This window comes from Gekko japonicus, unplaced genomic scaffold (genome assembly GCF_001447785.1).
Source record: "Gekko japonicus isolate JY-2015 unplaced genomic scaffold, Gekko_japonicus_V1.1 scaffold34, whole genome shotgun sequence".
Lineage (NCBI taxonomy): Eukaryota > Metazoa > Chordata > Lepidosauria > Squamata > Gekkonidae > Gekko > Gekko japonicus.
The window spans coordinates 2,292,048-2,313,999 of record NW_015173673.1 but is presented as its reverse complement, the minus strand read 5'-3'; the positions used below and the strand labels follow the sequence as shown (position 1 = coordinate 2,313,999).

The 21,952-nt window shown below is 45.8% G+C and overlaps 1 protein-coding gene across 1 annotated transcript in view; it reads right to left on the bottom strand.

Annotated features, from left to right (window-relative positions):
- The window catches only part of CACNA1C (calcium channel, voltage-dependent, L type, alpha 1C subunit), a 629,866-nt gene that overhangs the window by 309,759 nt on the left and 298,155 nt on the right, over positions 1 to 21,952 (bottom strand). The window contains 1 exon segment of the mRNA XM_015422869.1: positions 7,658 to 7,806. Within this exon segment, the coding sequence (XP_015278355.1) occupies positions 7,658 to 7,806 (149 nt within the window).

The window sequence follows — 21,952 nt, the reverse complement described above, 5'->3', positions numbered from 1 at the left end:
GAGGAGTGGGGAATCAAACCCGGTTCTCCCAGATTAGAGTCCACGCACTTAACCACTACATCAAACTGGCTCTCTGGGACAGGAACTAGGCACAGCGACAGAAAAACCTCATAGGCTCCCAGCAACCACTGGAGCACTCCATACCACCCAGATCCAACCCAAATAGGGTTGTTAACCTCCAGGTGTGCCTGGAGATCTCCTGGAATTACAACTGACCTCCAGACTACAGAGATCAGTTCCCGAAGAGAAAACAGCAGCTTTGGAGGGTGCACTCTATGGTATAACCAACTGGGATCTCTCCCCTCCCTAGGCTCTACTCCCAAATCTCCAGGAATTTTCCAAACCAGAGTTGGCAACCCTGAACCCAGTGAAAACAATGTTCTTAGCTTCAAAACAGCAGAGGGTTACCTCCCCACATGTGCCAAAACTAATGTATGCACTGTTTCTTTTCACAGCTATCTTGCATACCATCAAGATATGCCTTACCAGGTGATGTATATTTTTTACAGTAGCATTTGGTACAATCATAGATCTTTATTGCACCCAGCACAGTCTTCTCCTTAATGCTCTTGTATTCAAAACAGAGACCACCATAAATGTTTCCAACGTGTCCTGAGGCATCTTTTTTCTTTTTGGAGAGCTAAAGTGCAGTAGCCGTTAGTGTGTCAAGACTAGGAACTTAGAGATCCAGGTTCAAGTCCTTGTCAAGCCCTGGAACTCAGTGGGTACGAATGAATTACCCACTGTCTCTAATCTTAACTTGCGTCAGAGAGTTTTTGTGAGGATAAAGGAAATAGGGCTGCCAACAACCTTGAGGGGGGGGATCACCTATCCCTTCAACAGAGGCTTCATGGGATTTTTAAAAAGAATCATTTTATTTTTCTTTATTAGCTTATTGTTTTACAAAATTTATAGTCCGCCTTTCTGCCCTCATATACCACTTAGGGGAATAAAAAAATTAAAACATATGCAATAAAATAACATCTTAAAAACCATTATAACCAACAAAACACATCATTAAAACAATTAAAACTGGAGCTAAAATACATACACAAACAAACAAAAACAATTAAAAATGGTGCGAGAAAGAGGGAGCACTGAGGGAACATCAAATGAAACAAAAAAGCCTTCACTGGATGGCAGAAAGTGGCAACAGAAGGGGACAGATGGGTCTCCCTGAAGAGAGAGTTCCAGGGTTTTTGGTGCCACGGCCAACAACACTCTCTCCTAGGTTGCCACCTGACTAATCTCTGAAGGAGAAGGTACCCAAAGCAGGGCCTCAAAAGATGACCATAGTGGTTGGGTAGGTTCATAAGGGAGTAGGTGGTTCTTCAGGAATGCTGGTCCCAAACAGGGTTGCCAGGTCTTACCTATGTCCTGGCAGGGGGCTCCAGCCTGGCTCCCAGGGTCTTCTGGTCATCATAAAGTTTTTACCAAATTCTAGAGTATCCCCCCCCATGACATGCCCAGCACAATGGGGCTCTTTGGGGATGGGGCTGGCAGCAGATTGGGGCCCCCAAAAGCAGGGGGGGAAACGTCCCCATCAGGGGGATGGCAACCCTACTCCCAAACCATACAGGGCTTCAAAGTATAGTGTAGATGGGCCTATACTGGATTCATAGAGAGCCAGTCTGGTGTAGTGCTTAAGTAGGTGGACTCTAATCTAGGAGAACTGGGTTTGATTCCCCACTCTTCCACTTGCAGCTGCTGGATGGCCTTGGGCAAGCCATAGTTCTGTCAGAGCTGTTCTCTCAAGGACAGTTCTCTCAGAGCTCTCTCAGCCCCACCTACCTCACAGGGTGTCTGCTGTGGGGAAGGGAAAGGAGTTTGTAAACCACTCTGGGACGCCGAGTGAAGGGCGGGGTATAAATGCAATCTCTTCTTCTTGATAGGATTCCTACAACCCACTCCTGTCAACGTCCTGGCTGCTTCATTCTGCACCAACTGAAGTTTCGAAACACTTTTGAAGGGCAGTCCCGTATAGAGCGCATTGCACTAATCTAATCTAGATGTAACCAGGCATGTACCACAGTGGCCAGATCTTTTCTGCCCAAGAAAGGTCGCAGCTGGCTGACTAGTCAAAGCGGGTAAAAGGCACTCCTGGCCACAGCTGCCCTCTGCTTATCCAACAACACGGCTCAGTCCAACAGCACCCCAAACTCCAGACCTGTCCACTCAGGGGGAAGGCAACCCTATCCAGAATGGGTGACACCTTAAGTCCGGAGTTCGACCTCACCAGCAGCACTTCCATCTTGTCAGGATTAAACTTCCATTTATTAACCCGCATCTGCTCCAAAATTGCCCACAGGGACCCATTCAGGGCTCTACAGCTCCCCTAGGATCAGCCGGAAGCATGAGATAGAGCTGACAGCCAGTTTGGTGTAGTGGTCAAGAGCGGCGAACTCTAATCTGGAGAACCAGGTTTGATTCCCCACTCGTCCACATGCAGCCAGATGGGTGACCTTGGGTCAATGCTCCCTCTAAACTGCAGGGTCTTGTGAGCAAAAATCCTACTTTGTGAGCTACTGGCATTAATGTTGTGAGCAAGCGACTGGGTTGCTGCATAAATTAGCTGGCTCTGGAGCCATCCTTCCTGAGCTAAGACAAAAATGTGTGAGCTGGAGGCTAAAAAACTGTGAGCTAGCTCACACTAACTCAGCTTAGAGAAAACACTGCCTTGGGTCAGTCACAGTTCTCTCAAAGCTGTTCTCTCAAGAGCAATTCTCATGAGAGCTCTCTCAGCCCCACCTACCTCACAGGGTGTCTGTTGTGGGGAGAGGAAGGGAAGGGTGGGGTATAAATCCAATTCTTCTTCTGAGCATCACCTGCATAGTGGTAAGAACCCAGCCCAAATCTCTAGATAACCTCACCCAGCAGTTTCAAGTAGACATTAAAGAGAACAGGGGACAAGATGGAATCTTGTGGGACCCAACAGGCCAAAGGCCAAGGGGCTGAGCAGCAGTCGCTCCACCCTCCGCCACCTTCTGAAATCTATCCTCCAGGTGAGACCAGAACCACTGCAAAACAGTGCCTCCTGATCTCAGCCTTGAACAGTGGTCTGCAAGGATACCATGATCAATGGTACTGAAAGCTGCCGAGGGGTTCAAGAAAATCAACACAGTCACACTTCCTCTGTCCATCTCATGGTGCAGGTCATCCACCAGGGCAACCAAGGTTATTTCATTCCCATAACCAGGCCTAAAACAAGAGTGGAAAGAATCTAAACAATTTATATTATATTTATACCCTGCTCCACTCCCCAATGTTGACCTGAAGTGGCTTACACCATTCTCTTCCTCCTCCTCCTCTTTATTATTATTACTATTGTATGGCATTGTGCGTGGTGTAGCCAGGAGACCCTAAGATTGTATGGCAGCCAGAAGGTCTAGCTCTTTTAGCGTTATGCACCACTAGGTGGCAAGCGAGACTTTTTTTTAAAGGCAGACATTTCAGAGGTGGTTTGCTATTGGCTGCCTCTGCATCACACCCCTGGTATTCCTTGGAGGGTCATCCTTCCAAATATTAGCCATGGTCAACCCTGCTTAGTTTCTGAGATCTGATGAGATTGGGCTAGCCTGGGCTATCCAGGTCAGGGCTCCTCTGCCTCTATTTTATCCTCACAGGTTAACCTAAGTGTATATGACAGACCCAAGGTCACCCAGCAAGCTTCCGTAGCAGAGTGGGCATTCAGATTTGGGTCTCCAAAATCCTAGTCTGACACTCTGACCACTGTGCCACACTGCTCTCAAAGCCTTACCAGGTAATGTCATTTATCCCCATACGCCATGAAAAGCTTCAGCTGCCTATTTCCATGCACACTAGACCTCTGTAAAAGGGACAAGACATTTTTCTCTCTCTTCAGGCTGTTGGCTACTGTAAGGGAACATTATTTATACTAATCTGCAGGAACTCATTTGCATAATAGGCCACACCCAACAGCAGAAACTCATTAGCATATTAGGCCACACCCCATGCCTTTCCTTGGCTTGCCCGGGTGCCCTGTGGCTGCGGGGCGCCCGGGCAAGCCAGCCCTTGGACAGACCAGGGAAGGCGTGGGGAGGCCTCGGAGTCACCGGGGTGGGTCGCTCTCCAGGCCTTCCCTCTGTAGCCACGCACACAGAGGTTTTTGCTATAGTGGGTGTGGCCAACTCTGAAGCCAGCTGGAACTCCGTTCCTGTGCCAAAAATAGCCCTGCCACTCTGAGCTTCTTAGAGGAAGAGTGGATAAAAATGCAGTAGACACATTCTACAGAACATTTGCTCTGAATTGTGGTTGCAGAACAGTGAAATATAGCAATAAGGGACTAGCTCAAGACCCCTCCTAGAGACTTATTCAGTACAAACTCAAGTTTTTGTAGACAAAGGGCAGCAGCACAGATGTCATGAGTCAGCCAGGGCTCAGCAAGAGTGAGGACTCCTCAGCCAGCGCTAAGTCAGCAGAAGCCAGCAACAGGAAGATGAGCTGCCGGCTTGTCGGGATTCACAGTCAACAGCTGGTGCAGAGCCACCGACACCCTCCAGCCCTGATTCAACAGGTGAAACTCAGTCATTTCAAGCCCTCCAGTATCACCCACACATTTAGTGTGCCACAGATGGAGGCTAAGAACAGAGCTACAGAAGAGACGGCAAAGTGCACGCGGCACCTCCTGGCCCAACACCAGCTGCTTGCTGATAACAAAGATGAGTAGAATAGTTTCAGGATCATTACCGAGCAGCATGACCCTTAAGTGAATGGCTATAAAAACCAGCCAAGGGAGACTGCTAGGTGTGGATGCAATGCATGTGATAGATGCTCACCTACTGGCTTTGTGTTGCCTGACTTGTGGAATACTGACCTTTGGATTGAGTGACTTTGCCTTGCCTGACTTCTGCATCCCAGACCTTTGGACTGAATGGCTCTGCTTGGCTTGACTTCTGGCACCTGATACTCTGAGCCTGCTAGTCAGTACAGCAAAACTCTACCACAGGGCAAAATTAACATCCCCTCCAAAAACAGGAGTCCTGTGTTTCGCTCCCCATCCTTCTCTTCTAGTCATGCAAAGTGCATTTCCCTGGCCCTTTCCCCAAACACTGGCTGTCAAGGGGGAAGGGGAAGCGATGCATGGCATGACAACATCATGCATTCCATTTCCTTTTTTTTTTTTTTAGTGCTAATAAAGGTACTGACTGACTAACTCACATTTCCTTCTTTTTCTGATTGGGGGGAGGAGGAGCTCTAGAGATGAAGCCACTAGCTTTTGCCTATAAACATATGCCTATAAACTGCCTTCTTATGAAACCACGTTTATTTACTTCATTTATAGTAGGCCCGTGATAAATTGTGGGGGTGGATAAAGATTAGGAAACCTGTATATGGTGTAACACTGCTCAAGTAGGCCAATTTCCCTCCCCACCTGTTCAGTGCTTGTTGGGCTACTGAGGACGAGACATTGAAAGTAATGTTTTTCTGCACACCTGGATAATCCTCTAAATAAACATAAACATCTGTTGTTTGCAGCCCTGTTTCTGTGTCCTATTGACAGGCAAGAGTACAAGTTCACTGTTAGAAGGAATGATGAAAAGCAAAGGCTAATCTTACAGTTTACTGGCTGTAAGAAAAAGTCTCTCATTGACACTGAGAACCATCACAAAACTCAATTGTTTCAGATCCAATTTTTGTTGTAAGAGCTTTTGACGAGTCAGTACTCTCAAACAACCAAAGTAAAAATGAAAGAAACCTTGTGTGCCATAATTCCAGTGGGACAGCCATATTAATTTAGTGCAGCAAAAACCAGCAGGACTCATGTGGGCCTTATAAAAGACTAACAAAATTGTTTTCATAAAAGTTATTATCCTTTAAGATGCCACAAGACTGCTGTTTCTTGTGTATCATATACTGCATCTGCCCTTAGACAGTGTGGAAAGCAACAGAGTGTACTGAGATCAAAACTCTACCAAGACAGACAGAACAGAAATAGAACAGAATACTCTGTTGAGTGTTGGTTTACATAATGTTGGGTGGTAACAGGAAAAGAAAAGTAATGCAGATGCATTAAGGTAACACGAGGTGAAAATCATAGCAGAAAATGATGATTTGGTGAGGATGTGAGAGGGGATTTTTAAAAACTGCAGAAAGAAGAGAGGTATTTTGGAGCTTCTGGAATACGTTGCTCCTTGCAAGGCAGAAAGTGAGAGTTGCCAGCTCAAGGTTGGGGAATACCTGGAGATTTTGGGGATGGAGACTAAGGACAGCAGTGTTTGGGGAGAGAAGGGACAACAACGGGGTACAATGCCGTAGTGTCCACTTCCTAATGTTGCCATTTTCTCTATGGGAACTGATCTCTGTTAATCCCAAAAGATCTCCAGCCACCACCTAGAGGCTGTATGTAGAAACAACAGAGAGATCACGGGAAGGATGCAGACAATGAAGAAAACAGCCGTGATGTAGTATTATGAAAATATATATTTAAACTGCCATTTTGCAGTGAGTAGTATTTCTTCAACAGGTAATCAAGATGTACGCACACACACAACAGAATTTGCATAAATTCCCGTTTCACATGACCGCTTTATCTCAGTGTGCTGCATGAGTAACATTAGTTTACACGTCAACAATACTCATCTGTGGACTTAACACTCAACATTCTTCCCACTTCAAGGAAACAAATTCTTAACATGCTGTTGTGCGCGCGCGTACATCTTGATTACCTGTTGAAGAAACACTACCCACTGCAAAATAGCAGTTTAAATATATATATTCATAATACTACATCACGGCTGTTTTCTTCACCACCTGGAGGCTGGCAACCCTAAAGTGCTCATTGTGTCTTAAATTTCTTCCATTTCCATTCTCACAGGATTTCACACAGAAGCTTTGGACTCTGGCCTACTTCTCACTGAGGTAGTAAAGCCAAGCTGCACCATTTCAGACTCGAAAAGAAGGATCCCCTGGCAGCATGCTCCTCCATACCAATAAAAATAAAAATCCCTTTACACAGAAAACTAGTGTGTCATGGATAATTATTCCAGCCTAGCTTTCTCCCTGACATATTTAGAAGTTCTTCCTCAGTTGAAACATCTGAATCTAATTAATGTTTCTTCCTTTATTTTAAGAGGTAATGCGCAAAGCACCCAAATAGAGATCAGTGTATAGAAATCTAGAGAGACACGTGTACACTGTAAGGATGCTGACAATGCAGTCCTGAAGTCGACAGACTTCAGTGGACTTAGAAGTGGTTTTTATACCCTGCTTTTCTCTACTGTAAGGAGTCCCAAAGGGTCTTGCAGTCACCTTCCCTTCCTCTCCTCACAACAGGCAGCTTGTGAGGCAGGTGGGGCTGAGAGCTGTGAGAGAACTGTGACTGGCCCAAGGTCACCTAGCAGGCTTCATGTGGAAGAGTGGGGAATCAAACCCGGTTTTCCAGATTAGAGTCCACCTCTCTTAACCACTACACCACACTGGCTCTCATTTAGGTGGAACTTTCATTTAGAATTGCACTGCAAATCAGGAAAGGCTTCATCTGCTGAATTTCTACAAGTCTTCCTTTTGAAGACATTGATTTTCTATCAGAAAAGATGTCCATGAACTCTTCCTCTGCATCTTACAAACAGCATTTCCATTCCCAGCAATGGAATTTCTGTGCTTCAAGAGCAAGAATACACATACACAAAGAGACAACAGTACTCACCCTACTACCACAATTATAAAATCTAGTAAATTCCAGCCATTGCGGAGGTAAGCGTTAGGATGAAAGAGGAGTCCATATGTTATTATTTTTAAAAATGCTTCCACTGTAAAAATTATGAGAAAGAGATATTCCACTCGTTCCTGCAGAGAAGACAAAAGAAAACAAGAAATGTTGCAATTAACTCAGTATATCGGGAGAAAATGCAGAAGAAGACACCCCCACAAATTCCCATTTTACTTGTAAACAGGACACACACATAAAGGAGAGCTCTGTCACATCTACAGGAACTTGCCTAACACTGTATAATGTGCCCACTACAGACATCAAATCCCAGATAAAGGCCAAAATCACATGAACAGTCAATACTGAAATCAGAGGGCTTAGACGAGAGTAGCTCTGCATAGGATTGCACTCCTAGGATATGATCCCATACTCACTTTCCAGGAGTAAGACCCATTGAGAATAATGGGAACTACCCCTTAGGTAGACATGCATGGGCTTGTGCTGAAATTCTTTTGGCTCCTGTGTATTTGGAATGAGAAGTCATTACAGTGCAGGCCTCCACTCCTTTCTCAGCCATTCCACTGGGCAAGGAGAAGGCCAAGGTACTTCTAGAGATGCAAGTTGTGGTGCCGTGTGTTTCAAAAACCTTTTGATTTAAGTAATGCCAGGGGTAGTTTCGTAGAAAAAGAGCTAGGGGAACTCATTAGCATAAGGCCACACACACCGCCCCCAACGGTCCCAGCCACCGCCGCCGGCCTTGCAGCTCCACTGCCGAGCCCCATGAGGGGCCCAGCGGTGGACCTGCAAGGCCGACGGGAGTGCAAGGAAGCCCTGCGAAGGCCCCCCCCGGCCCCAGGCAGGCAGGGGTGGAGAGAGGCAGGGAGGAAGCAACTTACCCTCCCTCTTCTCCTGCCTCCTCCTGGCTGAATGAGGGCCGGAAGCGGGGTGGGCGGAAGCAGGGCTTCGTCATGTGCCCCGCCCCCGTACCTCACCCGGGGGAACTGCGATCCCCCGCGATCCCCCCCGAAATGACTTCTGACTATAACTCTCATTCTTTGATGCAGGGAAGTCTGGCCAAAAATATTAGTACTACATGAGTACTCCACTGATGAAAGCTCTAATCTTGGAAATAGGAAACCAGTAAATAGTATTCTGTGACAAGGATTTAGCAAGCAGGAACGTACAAAGAATATATGCTCATTCGCTGCACCCGCTCATTCTCACCCCATCTGTCTTTGAAAGCAAGGCAAAGAGCAGGGGGAAATCTGCACTTTAGCACATGCTGACAGCAAGGAACAGGGATCACTGAAAGGTTAGCCAGCTTCTCTTAATGACACAGTCTTGTGTACCCTGCAGATGGTAAGATTAGTGGGGGGGGGAGAGGTCTCCTGACTACTGAGCAACTGAAGGGAGCATATGCGGTGAAGTTAAGGCTGCTGAAAAGTCCTGATGTCAAGACAGTGTTATGCAGAAGAGCCACCTTGTTCAGTGATCCAGCTCAGTGATCTGACACCTTTGCTAACTGAACACTGTAATTCCTTCCAGCTGAGCAGCATTTCTTCTTCCAGCTGAGCACAGTGATTTTCATCTGCTAGCTGAGAAGAAGCTCCTGGTTGATAAGAATATTTCCTAAAAGGCAGGGACTCTTTATTCTCCATGACTATAACTAACAGCTTCTATGCAAGATTTAAAATATCTACTGATTCTCGGGGCAAAACTACATGAGAGTCTTGACGTTTCATAATTCACACTCCAGACACATGATCTGGCCATAGAAAGGAGCTACTGTGGTCTGTGAGATCTGGATCAAGGCAGTGGCTCTGGGGAAAGGGAAGATTAACTGTTCCATCTATTCCTACAATTGGAAATGTACTATGGATACTGAATTAGTATGAAAAAATAGATATAATGGCTAGAAACTAAATAGACTTCCTAGGAATTTTGTAAGTATCATTGGTCCAGTATGGGTCTGTGGCTCAGTGGCAGAACATCTGCTTTGCTTTCAGAAGGTCGCAGGTTCAATCCCTGGCATATCCAGTTAAAAGTATCAGGTAGTATGTGATGTAAAAGACCTCCAACCTAATACCCTGGAGAGCAAATGCTTCTAAGAGAGTACACTGTTGATCTTGATAGACCAATGGTCTCATTCAGAATCAGCCAGCTTCATAAGCATACATGAAGATTATGGTTAAATTTCCATCTGAATCTACCCTCATGCCCCTATTCATCCCCTCTCTTTCTTAATTTGTATATCTTCCACTCTTCTGTTTTTATTAGCTACGTGTGTATGCAAACTCATCCATACATATATGTTCACTAGATGGCCTTTTCCCTTATATTTCTGCAACAGAAGAGGACAGAGACTTACTTTATAAAAAATGAAAGCTAGGGAAACTAGAGAAATTGCTACACATATTGGTACAACGCTATATTGATACAATATCCTAGTGCCAATCTTTTAAAAAATAAAAAGCTCCCCCAGTGGCCAGGAGGAGGAAATGGCTGCCACGGGGACAGGAATAGGGAAAACCGATGCCATGTGGACCAGAAAATCCTAATCTTCCCACCAATAGCAGCCATCCAAGCTTTACTATGATCTTTCACAAAACTTTGGAGCAAAGTAGGTGTCATGGGTCTGCCTGCCAACACCTCCTTGGATGAGGAAGAGATGGAGGAAGCCAGCCGCAGCCCTCAGATGCTGCAGGAAGAGCCATCAGGCAAGGTGGAGAGTCCATCAGGTGCAGTTGGGGAGTCACAGGCTGAAGTCAGAGTGCCATGCCCTGGGATTCAAAGGTGAAGCAGAGGCCCTGCAGCCACCAGCCTCACCCCTGGGGTCACCAGAGCCCATGAAATGCTGGAGAAGGCAGGCCTGGAGGAAGGTGCAGGAGTGGAACTGTAGTGCGCGGCTGGCAACCCAGCACTGGTCAGTCTCTGCCTGTGAGTTAGCATCATCACAGGATCAGGGCCAACTGCCCTGTAGGCTAGATTCAGGTGGGTAGACATGTTGGTCTGAAGCAACAGGACAAAGTTTGAGTCCAGTAGCACCTTTAAGGCCAACAAAGTTTAATTCTGGGTATAAGCGTTTGGGTGCCCACACTGACAGGAAAGCTTATACCCAGAATAAAACCTTGTAAGCCCTGTAGGCTGTTCAGCCATCAATGACGTGCACCTGTCCCTGGAGGACTCAGCAGGTTGATGAGTTGCACCAGGCCCATAAATGACTCCTGCCAAAGCAGCCAGAAGAGGGAAAGCCAGTTTGGAAGCAACTTGTCCACAGCCTTTGTGTGCTGTCCTGTCAAGTTTAAGATTCCTGTTTGCTTGACCCTCTGGACCATGGCCTGGCCTGAACTCTTCGGATGTGCCCTTCTCATTTGATGCTTGGACTTTTGGTTAGCTGTGCTTTGACCCTGGACTGTGTTTGGACTATGCTTATTGCCTCTTGCACAGGTGCCTGCCTGAACTCAGAGAGCAGGTTTGAGAAAGACTGGAAAAAGTTGAGCCCCCCCCCCCAACACACACCCCAGTGTGCACAAAAGCACCACAATGCTATGGAAAAACAAGGGGGGAACCCCCCCAAAGCACTGAACTCAGGGTAGATAACCCATGTGGAAGACACTAGAGAGAGATAAAAGCCCAGGGAGAGAGAACACATTTATTAACTTAGCTTCTATTGTTAGCAAATACACAATTAAAGAGCAAGCCTTTGACTCAGTCAGATGCTCTGCTTGCACAGTGGAATGATACAGTCAATAGCTGCCATATTATGTAGCTGCATTCCAGAATACAATTCCATATTTATCCCTACCTTAGTGCCCTTTGGTATGCACATACCATTGCTTTCCTTGAATGGAAGTCAAGAAGCCATTTACTTCATTTTATGCTGTGCATAATGTTAAGAATGACATTCTTTTTTTAGCAATACAATGAAGGCTATCAACATTCTTCATGTTCCAGAAAAAGGCTCTTGGCTACCCAGAACTGCTTGTCCAAGTATATTAATATACTTCACTGTCCATAACTAAGAAATACTGACCTTCAGTCCTATCTAAATGTCTGTACATAAAATCACCCCAGTTCTAGAATGATTAATTATACGACCTTTCAAGTCTTTCCAAGGACTATTTCAAGATCAAGAACCTTCCAGCAAGTCACCTGAATCTTAATAATTCCTGACAGTTGGTTATCCAACTGACCATGGAACCAATATGGAAGCCTTACTGCAATGAACTTAAGATGTGAAGCTTACAATATAATTTTATTAGAGGCTGGGTTGCCAACTCTGGCTTGGGAAATTCCTGGATATTTGGAGGTGGAGTCTGGGAAGAGTTGGGGACAGAGAGGGCCTCAGTGGAACTTAATGCAACAGAGCCCACCCTCCGAAGAAGCCATTTTCTTCAGGGGAACTGATTTTTGTCTCTAGGCTCTGATGACTGTAGAAGAAAGCAACAAGATTTCCAGGGCTTTGGAAATATAAGCTTTGGAGAGACATTTGACAAAGGAAGCTTTGTTTCTTGAAAGCCTATACCCTGGAAATCTTGTTAGTTTTTAGGTGGCACCGGACCAGAAGCGTGCTCTTTTCCTGAAACTTGATTCTCATACTCAGAACCAGATATAAAAACACATGGCAAAACCATGATCTCTGAATTTGTTCTTTCTTCCTATCAGCTTAGCTAGAGTTGCCAATCTCCTGGAGATCTCCTGGAATTACAACTGATCTCCAGATGTCAGAGATCAGTTCCCCTGGATAAGATCGCTGCTTTGGAAGTTGAATTCTACAGTCCCATTCCTGCCTAAACCCCACCCTCTCATAGCTCCAACCCCAAAAGCTTCAGGAATTTTCCAACCCAGAGTTGGCAACCCTACTTTGGACAATAAGATAATGTATTTTTATTCTTTGTTGATACTACATAAATGCAAAGATCTGCAGTCATTCCTGAGCAGGAAAGATTTTATCACTGTAATATATGCTCTGGTAAAATCTAGATTAGATTACTTCAGTGCATACTACACAGGGCTGCCCTTGAAGTCTGTGTGCAAGCTACGGCTGGTACACAATGCTGTGGTCAGAGCGCTGCCTGGAGTGGGCCCTAGCGGCCACATCATACCACACTGGATCCCAGTTTGCTTCCAGGCCCAAATCAAAGTTCTGGTATTGACCTTTAAAGGCCTATACAACTTGGGATCAGCATACCTGTTAGATATGAGACAGGCCTCATTTTGTGCTGGAGGTCACTGGAGCAAAGCTCCGGCAGTGAGGCCAGGGGGCGGGGACATGTAGCAATCCCCGCCCCCTGCTCCCAGCAGCCCTCCGCAACTCTCCTGCTTTTCCAGGCCCGCACTAATCGCGGGGCTCTGTTAAGGCCTCCGCAACCCCCACAACTCTGTGGCTCTGGGAAGCCCTGGAAGTGGCTGGGCGTCAGATGCCCCTGCTTGTCGGCGCCGACCGCTGCTGCCCCTCCCTCCTCCTCCTCTTCCATGCGGATGGTGCTGCCACTGGCGATCCCACATCCTCCCTGGCTTGGAGCGCCACCGGACACTACATCGCCAAAAGGAAAGGGGGGGGGAGTTCAGAGATTTGGAACTCGAAAGCAGGGGCGAGGCAGTGAAGAGCGAGCTCCTCAGAGGTGCGCCTTCCTACAGAAACGTAGGTCCCCGGAGTGCCTGTGGGGAGCCATGGTGGAACGTCCAGGCAAGGAAGAGCTTGCTGGCAGTGGGTGCTGCCTTCTGAAACACTTCCGGTGATGTCAGGGGGTGTGTCATATGCAAACAAGTTATGCTAATGAGTTATGCTAATGAGCTCCTGCACCTCTTTTTCTACAAAATGACCCCTGCCTGAAGGAGTGCTCAGTCCTATATGACCCTACCTGAGCACTCCGGTCCTTCAGAGTCCCTGCTTTGGGTGCCCCTGCCATCTGAGACTATATGGGTGGCAACCTGAGAAATGGCCTTTTTGGCTATGGTGTTACAAGTATGAAACTCCCTTCCTGGAGAGATTCCATGATTAAGGATTGAGTTGCCAGATTTTGTGCCGTCACTAGAGTCCACCGTTCTGTATTAATGTAATGAATTATATTTGATATTTGACATCATCTATTCAGAGGTGTCCAACTCATTTGTTACAAGGGCCAGATCTGACATAAATGTCACTTTGCTGGGCTGGGCCATGTGTGCCATAGAACATAATACTAAGAACTGGAGATATAATCTGTACAAAGGACAACAGATGGTAAGCTCCGAGTTGGTGTATCCTCACTGCAAGGCTCCATGGGCTGGATGGAAGGTGCAAAGGAAAACCCGTATGGGCAGACTAGAGAGCCAGGGGTGCAGCACTGGGCAGACGCTCCCACACTACTTGACTGCTGCAGGTTGGGTTGTGCTGCCATGCTGAAGCCACAATCGGAGTGGCTGCAGACCCCCCCCCCCGAACAGTCTCCTGTTCTCTCCCTTGCACTAGTCGCTCGCGGGCCACATAAGAGCCCTGGATGTGACACTTCTGGCCCCCAGGCCTTATGTTTGACACTCACGATCTATGTAATCTTTCAATGCAAATATTTCTGGTACTGTAGGTATTTTTTGCTGGTCTATGATCGTAACAAATCATTCATTCTTCCCCAGGGAGATTTGTCTCTCTCCCTTTATGCTCTTCTTCCATCAGCAAGTCAAGAATTTTTTGTTTTGTTTGGCATTCTCCCACTAGCTCTTATTAGCTCTCCTCCCTGCTTGTATGTTTTATGTATTTATATTTTTATGTTTAGGCCATGCTTATTTTTTAAAAAATTATCTCTGTGTGTGTGTGTGTGTGTATATATATATGCGTGTGTGTATGTTTGTCTTTTAAATGCCTTTTAATCTTTTCCACCTTGTTGGCCTTTAATCAGGTGGAAAAGTGGCATAGAAATGTAAATCAATAAATTATAAAGGTGAAGCAGCTGTCAAAAAATCATCACACTGTGAGAATCAGTCAATGCGATCACTAATCTGCCCTACTGTGAGCTCGTCTGTACTACCCTGAAAATTGTATAGTGAAAAACATATAGTAACACACATAATATATTGGTTATCCTCTGCATTATTATTATGGAATTGTTTCACTACCCCCCCCCCGCCAAAAAAAGGGAACATTCACAAAACTGTTAGAGCACTGGCTGCCAGAGTTCTCTGGCCAAGCTTGAGCTGCACTGCCTCCTAAGCTAGTCCAGCAAAAGCCACCCGTTGTGATGAGTTTGGATCAGCGTTTCACGCATCATTAAAATCACAGATTCTGGAGCCATCGCAAATGTTCTGTGGAAGGCAAATCTAGGCTTGGCTCAACCGAGTGCATGGTGAGCAGAAGTTAATATAGCAGCGCTGCCAGCTCAGTTTGTGGCGGCAGAAACTAACCCAAAACCCAAGGCTGCTACAAACCGAGGTTCAAAAGGTTGTGTGAGAAAAGTTACAACCTAGAGTGAAAATATTCCATCCTATATTCTGGAATAAAGGATGGAATACTATACTAAGGGACACTTGAGCTTTAAAAGTTGGCATCTGGCTCCTGAATATAGCAACTGCCAGATTCAGCTAAGCATGTGCAATATTCTACCTCTTGTCCATTTATAATAGAAATGTATTATCAGCACAATCCAAAGCTATGTCATTCTAAGACTACTGTCTCCAACAGATTTAAAAACATATAACACTGTTCAGGACTATATGAGTCACCTTATTTGCAGAATTCATTCAAGTGGACACCATGTTCATGTAAATATTATATAATTAGCCATTTTTTAAACTAGTGTTTGTGCTCTTCACCAATTCTTTACAAAATACTTGATATTTGGAATGTCACAAATTATCAATTTAGATATTCAATGCAATGGTAGTTTGTACGATTTAGCTGCATAAATTCATATACATATATTTTTTTTAATTCACAAAACAGGCAATGTAGATTTTTCTTCTCTGGGAAAAGTAGTCTGTAAATGGGAGGAAACTTGTGATAGAGCTGCCTAAGAAAAAAATGGAACTAAATGTCTCTGTGCTTCTGGATGATAGGTTATCAACAAATCCGCAACAAGGATATCCTTACTTGTGTGAATATGTTGACCTCAGGCCACAGTTAGCATTAATAACTTTGACCTTTAGCACTGCAAATCCAGATGTGTGTACTTATAGGCTCAACTCTATAAAGCAGATGTTGAGACAGATTTGTTGATACTGGGTTACATCCAAAACACACTTTGTTGCTAAGGAGACATTTCAGTTCAGCATACACCATCGCGAGGCAGAATAAAACTCTATGGAGAACTCTTACGTGTTTTCCTTTTTTAAACCAGAACACGCTGTCACTGCAGAAAATGGAGGACTTCTGTCAGCAGGAGGAATTCTGCTTTGGTGTCTGCAATCTTGTTACAGACAACCTGTTGCACTCCAAGAAATTTCTTTGTGATCTAGCACAGGAGCAGTCACTGGTGTGGGGTGGATAGGTTGATTTTTTTATAATCCAATAATAAGTTTCAGGAAATAGGAGTCAGGTGCAAAAGTATTCGTTTCTGAGCATTAGGCCCTTTCTTCTGCAAATTAAAGCAACCACCATCAGTGTTCCCTCTAAACTGAGTTAGTGTGAGCCAATGCTCCCTCTAAGCTGTGGAGTCTTGTGAGCAAAAATTCTACTTTGTGAGCTACTGGCATTAAAGTAGTGAGCTAGCAATTTGGCTAACTGCATAAATTAGTTTGCTCTGGAGCCATCCTTCCTGAGCTAAGGCAAAAATGTGTGAGCCAAAGGCTAAAAAACTATGAGCTAGCTAAGACTAACTCAGCTTACAGGGAACACTGGTGTGAGCTAGCTCAGTTTTTTAGCCTCTGGCTCACACATTTTTGTCTTAGCTCAGGTAGGATGGCTCCAGAGCAAACTTATTTATGCAGTAGCCAAATTCACAACTTTAATGCCAGTGCCTCACAAAGTAGAATTTTTGCTCACAAGATGCCACAGTTTACAGGGAGCATTGACCACCATCACAATTCACATTTTCAGTGTTCAAAGCACACTTCACACACACATTATCGTACTGTAGTGTAAAGTAGTGTGATTATCCCCACTCTAAAGACACCAGGCCTCGACATGGATAACCCAGGCTAGCCTAATCTTGTCAGATCTTGGAAGCTAAGTGGGGTCAGCCTTGGTTAGTATTTGGATAGGAGACCACAAAGGAATCCAGAGTTGCAATGCAGAGACAGGCAACAGCAAACCGCCTCTGAACACTATATATATATATATAAAAGGTTGTACGGCTGAATCTGAGAGAACCTGCAGCTATCTAGTAAATTCATGGCAGAGGTGAGATTTGATCCTCCAGATCACCACTCAATCACAAGAAGTTGAATTTTGCTGCACTGGAGAGTCCCACACCAAATCTACTCGACATTGGCCCTGTTCATACGAGCCCATTTGGGCCGGGAGCGGGATGGAACGGGGGCGGAGCAAACCGGTGCGATCCCACCTCAACATCTGGGGAGCGTGCCGGATCCGTGCCGGATCCGTCCCGGATCCGTCCCTTCCAGCGTTGCTCCGCGCCAAAAAAGAACCACCTCCCGAGGTGGTTCTTTCTGAAGGGCCGCAGCAACGCTGGCCGTGGGATCGCCGGCGCGTCCTTGCGCCGGCGCAGCCCCGGCTCCTGGCCGAACTGCGCATGTGTGAGCATGCGCAGTTTGCCAGGCTCCCCTTCCCACCGTCGCTTTCTCCCCGGCATCTGATCGTGCCGGGGAGCGTTGCGACGCGGCTCAGGGGATCTGTGAGATCCCGCCGTGCCATCCCAACTTTGCTGCGGCTCACTTTAGCCGCAGTACAAGCGTCTTATCCCCCGCCGTGTGGCAGGGACCATTGTAATAAATGAGGATAATGATGGTCCAACTGGCAAGCCTGTTTCTGGGCAATGCTACTTCAGAGGGGAGGCAGAAGCTCATATAATTGAACATTCTCTATTTTTTTAAAGTCCCTGCACCCAGAAAATTAACATGTCAGGGAGAAAGCTATGTGGGAACCTTTCTTGCTGACATGCTAGCTTTTTATCTGAAGGGAATGTTCCATATAGAGAAGAATACAATCACTTGCCTCCACCTACTGTCTGAAGTGGAACAGCCCAGATACCGACTTACCAGCTTTAAAAAAAAAAAAAAAGCTAGGCCAATGAAGCAGTGGCAAATCCTATAGCGCTGGTGTGATTCAATGCCAGATGGAAAAGCAGGATTCCGGCATTGCTGGCTTGCTTTTCATGTTCTCCAAATGAACCTATTAAATAAGTACAAAAGTCTTATTTTCCAAGAACTGCACCAGGTACTCAATATCAAAGCTTGCATGCCATGTCCTTTTTTAACTTGAAAAGAAGATCGACACGTTCTGCTAACCAGTACTCAGTACTGAGCCTCTGAACATTTGGAAAGATAAATGGTGAGCAATAATAAAACTGTTAAGGTTTGTGGCTTCTAAATGAGAAAGTTGGTTCTCTGGATAGTAATAAATATTTACTTCCATCTATCAGTGTTCAAGCACTTCACATACTTTAGCCCAGTTATCACTAATCCTGAGGCCAGCAACAGTAACCTCATATTGCAATCTTGGTAGGAGGGAAAGTTGAGAGTTTTGCTTAAGGTAGCTTAGCTTCGTCGCTCATGTGAGTTTTGAACGAAGAATTTTCTCTTTCTCATGCTCACCGTAGCAAACGATACATATAACAGACCCTTTGAAATCAGTATGTTTATTTCATAATACCCAGAATATGAAGAGACACAAAAAAATCATCAGGATCAAACTCCCTGTTGTGAGGTGGGACCAGCACCAACCAGGCCTCTTCCCCCAGATCACACCCACACCATCTAGACCACAGTTTGCCTGGCAGAGCAAGAAAGAGGAGATGCTCTTCCAAAAAGTGCCCAAGAAGTAAATAGCCCTGGATATTTCAAGCAAACTTATTCATTACTAGAAGTACAGTAATCACAATATTTAATCAAATGTTATACAGAGCATGCTAGGCATGTCAGTGGTGTTGGCTGAAGTAAGACCAGCAGAGCTTTCCCCCACCAGACTCAGACACTACGACCTTCCATCAGTGTACCAACTAATATTCCTTCTTTTATTAGACACATAACAAGACAAAGGCCCCTGGGAAGCAAAGAGCCTGATGCTTGTGTACATCTAGTTTTATACCAACCTTCTGGCAGCTGTTTTATCATAATAGCTGCAGTTAATTTGTTTGTGTTTAGAAATGTGTCTGTTTAAAGTTTCTGATCCTCAGGAGTACCCTTTCCTAGATACTCAGGGTGAAAAGGAAGAAAGGAAAGAGAAAGATAGAGGGAGACAGAGACATAGAAATGGATTATTAAGGATGCTGGTGGAGTTGAGGGGTTAGGACACCAGACTTTGTTGGTTCTGCTTCTACTTATGGTGCTTCAGGACTACTGCTTGATCACATGGGATTTGACCTATAGGGGCCATAGGTGTCAATTCTATCGACTATAGGTTGATATCACCCATGCTTTTTAACACAAAATTACTGGGAGTATGGTAGCCAGAAGAAAAAGAAAAGGTTTTAATACCCTGCTTTTCTCTACCTTAAGGAGTTTCAAAGTGGCTTACAATCTCCTTCCCTTCCTCTCCCCACAACAGTGACCTTGTGAGGAAAGCAGGGCTGAGAGAGTCCTGAGAGAACTGTGACTGACCCAAGGTCACCCAGCAGGCTTCATGTGGAGGAAGAGTGAGAAATCAAACCCAGTTCTCCAGGTTACTGTCTGCCACTCTTAACTACTACACCACGCTGGCAGCTGGTGAGAGGGTTGGGCGTAGGGACATGCAGGGGAGCCAGTAGCATGATGACATCACTTCTGGGGGAAACCCAGAAATGATGGTAGTAATTCTAGGAGTCACTGAATACTCTATGGAGCCAGTTTGGTGTAGTGGTTAAGTGTGCGGACTCTAATCTGGGAGAACCGGGTTTGAGTCCCCACTCCTCCACTTGCACCTGCTGATGTGACCTTGGGTCAGTCACAAGCTCTGGCACAGCTGTCCTTGAAAAAGAGCAGTTGCTGTCAAGAGTTCTCTCAGCCCCACCCACCTCACAGGGTGTCTGTTATGGGGAGGGGAAGGGAAAGGAGTCTGTAAGCCGCTCTGAGACTCCAAGTGAAAGGCGGGGTATAACTCCAATCTCCTCTTCTTCTTCTTCATAGAGTTTCTGGCAATTCCTAGAGCTACCACCATTGCTTCTGGGTTTCCCTAAAGTGATCATGCTTGTGACGTTTTAAATTCCCCATCTCTGCTGTGATGGGCAATGGGAGTTCAGAGTGGCAGAATTCAATGCCCTAACTAGGGTCTTGGCAGGCCTGACTGGGAGAGATTATCCAGGGATCTGGAGAAATGTGCTGATGATACTCAACTCCATTTCTCCTTAACAGTGGAATAAAGTAGGTGTATGGAAGCCCTAAAAAGGTGCTTGGAGAAGACAGGGGGATAGACAAGGGCCAATACAGCTCAGTCCAGGCAAGTCTGAGTTGCTCGTAGCCCCCTATATCCCTATAAAGTCAGTCATGGAATAAAGAATCATCAGCCTGTTCCAGAGGGGATTCTGCTCTGACCAAAACCAGCAGGTGTATAGCATGAGAATGCTGTTCAGTCCAGGCCTACAGTTCAAAGCTCAGGGTTCTTCCATGGTATGGAGTGCCTTTTACCAGTTTTGGACAGTTCACTTGCCACCAATGCTCCCTCTAAGCTGCGGAGTCTTGTGAGCAAAAATTCTACTTTGTGAGTTCCTGGCATTAAAGTTGTGAGCGAGCAATTTGGCTACTGCATACATCGGTTTGCTCTGGAGCCCTCCTTCCTGAGCTAAGACAAAAATGTGTGAGCCATAGCCTAAAAAACTGTGAGCTGGCTCACTCTAACTCAGCTGAGAGGGAACACTACTTGCCACCCACCCACAAAGAGACACTAAGGCTGCAACAACGTACTGGAAAAAGGAGAATGGCTTGAAGTCTGACAATTAGTTATATGTGGCTTATCACATTTCTCTAGAGACCATGAGCAGGAGGCTAAAAACCTACCTATAAGTGCAAGACATTTTAGAAAAAGGTATGGGAGGCTGGAATCTTTAATGGAGCACCTGTGGAAAGGATAATGTTCAACCCCTTCCTCTTGTGGCATTTTCTGTCTTAAGATCTACCCCACCTGTTTTTGTACAGTCTTGTTATTAAAATATCATACCCTGCACTCTCACCCAAGGAGTAGGGTTGCCAAGTCGAAATATCTCCTTACCGGGGACCGTGGCCCCGCCCCCAGCGTGTCCGGTGTGGTCGCGTCACTTCCAGGTGACGTGCACGTTGGGGTGGGGTTCCCCCTGGGGCCTGATCCGCCAGCGGCGGGGAACGGGCCTCTGGGGCGGGGGTTTCCCCACCCCCCCGGGGGGCCTTGGGAAGCCTACCAAGGAGGCTTATGAGGCAGCTTCCATGTAATAATTACGAACAACACTGTCATAGCAAAACCACCTCTTGAGCAAATAAAGCAGCAAAATAAAGTTGCAAACAGGAAAAAAAGAAAGGAAGAAGCTATCATTAAGAGTTAGCAATAACCCATAAAATCATGGCAACGGAGGGCGGGGATAACTAAAGGACTGAGGGAGAAAAAGATAAGTTGTCTGGTGCCTAGTACCAAGCAAGAAGCCGCCTTGAGCCAGTTCATACCGGTAAGGCGGGATACAAATTGAAAGCAAATAAAAACATTAAAAAAAATTCTAGAACATGGGCCCCACCACAGAAAAGGCCCTGTCTAAAAGCCACCCACCTTACTTCAGAAAACACAGCATAAAGAGCACAGTCTCTGATAAAGACAGGCTTATGTGGGGACAAGCAGTGCTTTAAATACTGCAAGTCACAGATCCATTATGGATTTAAAGTTCCAGCACTCTGAAGTGTCCCAAGCAACTAATTGGCAGCCATTGCAGATCTTTCAGAGCCGGTGAGATATTCCTTATAATGCTGGCCAGCAATACTTGGGCCAGCCCTCAGCGTATGATACAATCAATGTAACAAACAGTGCAGGCTAGTTGGAGGAGGGCTGGTTAGAGTATGGGAGACCAAATATATTGAGGCACACACCGCCTCAACGAAAGGCCTGGCAGAACAGCTCCATTTTACAGGCCCAGTGGAATCACAATAAATGGGGATACTAAGAATCATAAAATCACAGAGTTGGAAGGGGCCATACAGGCCACCTAGTCCAACCTCTGGCTCAATGCAGGATCAATTTTTCCTCACTTTCTGTAGTAG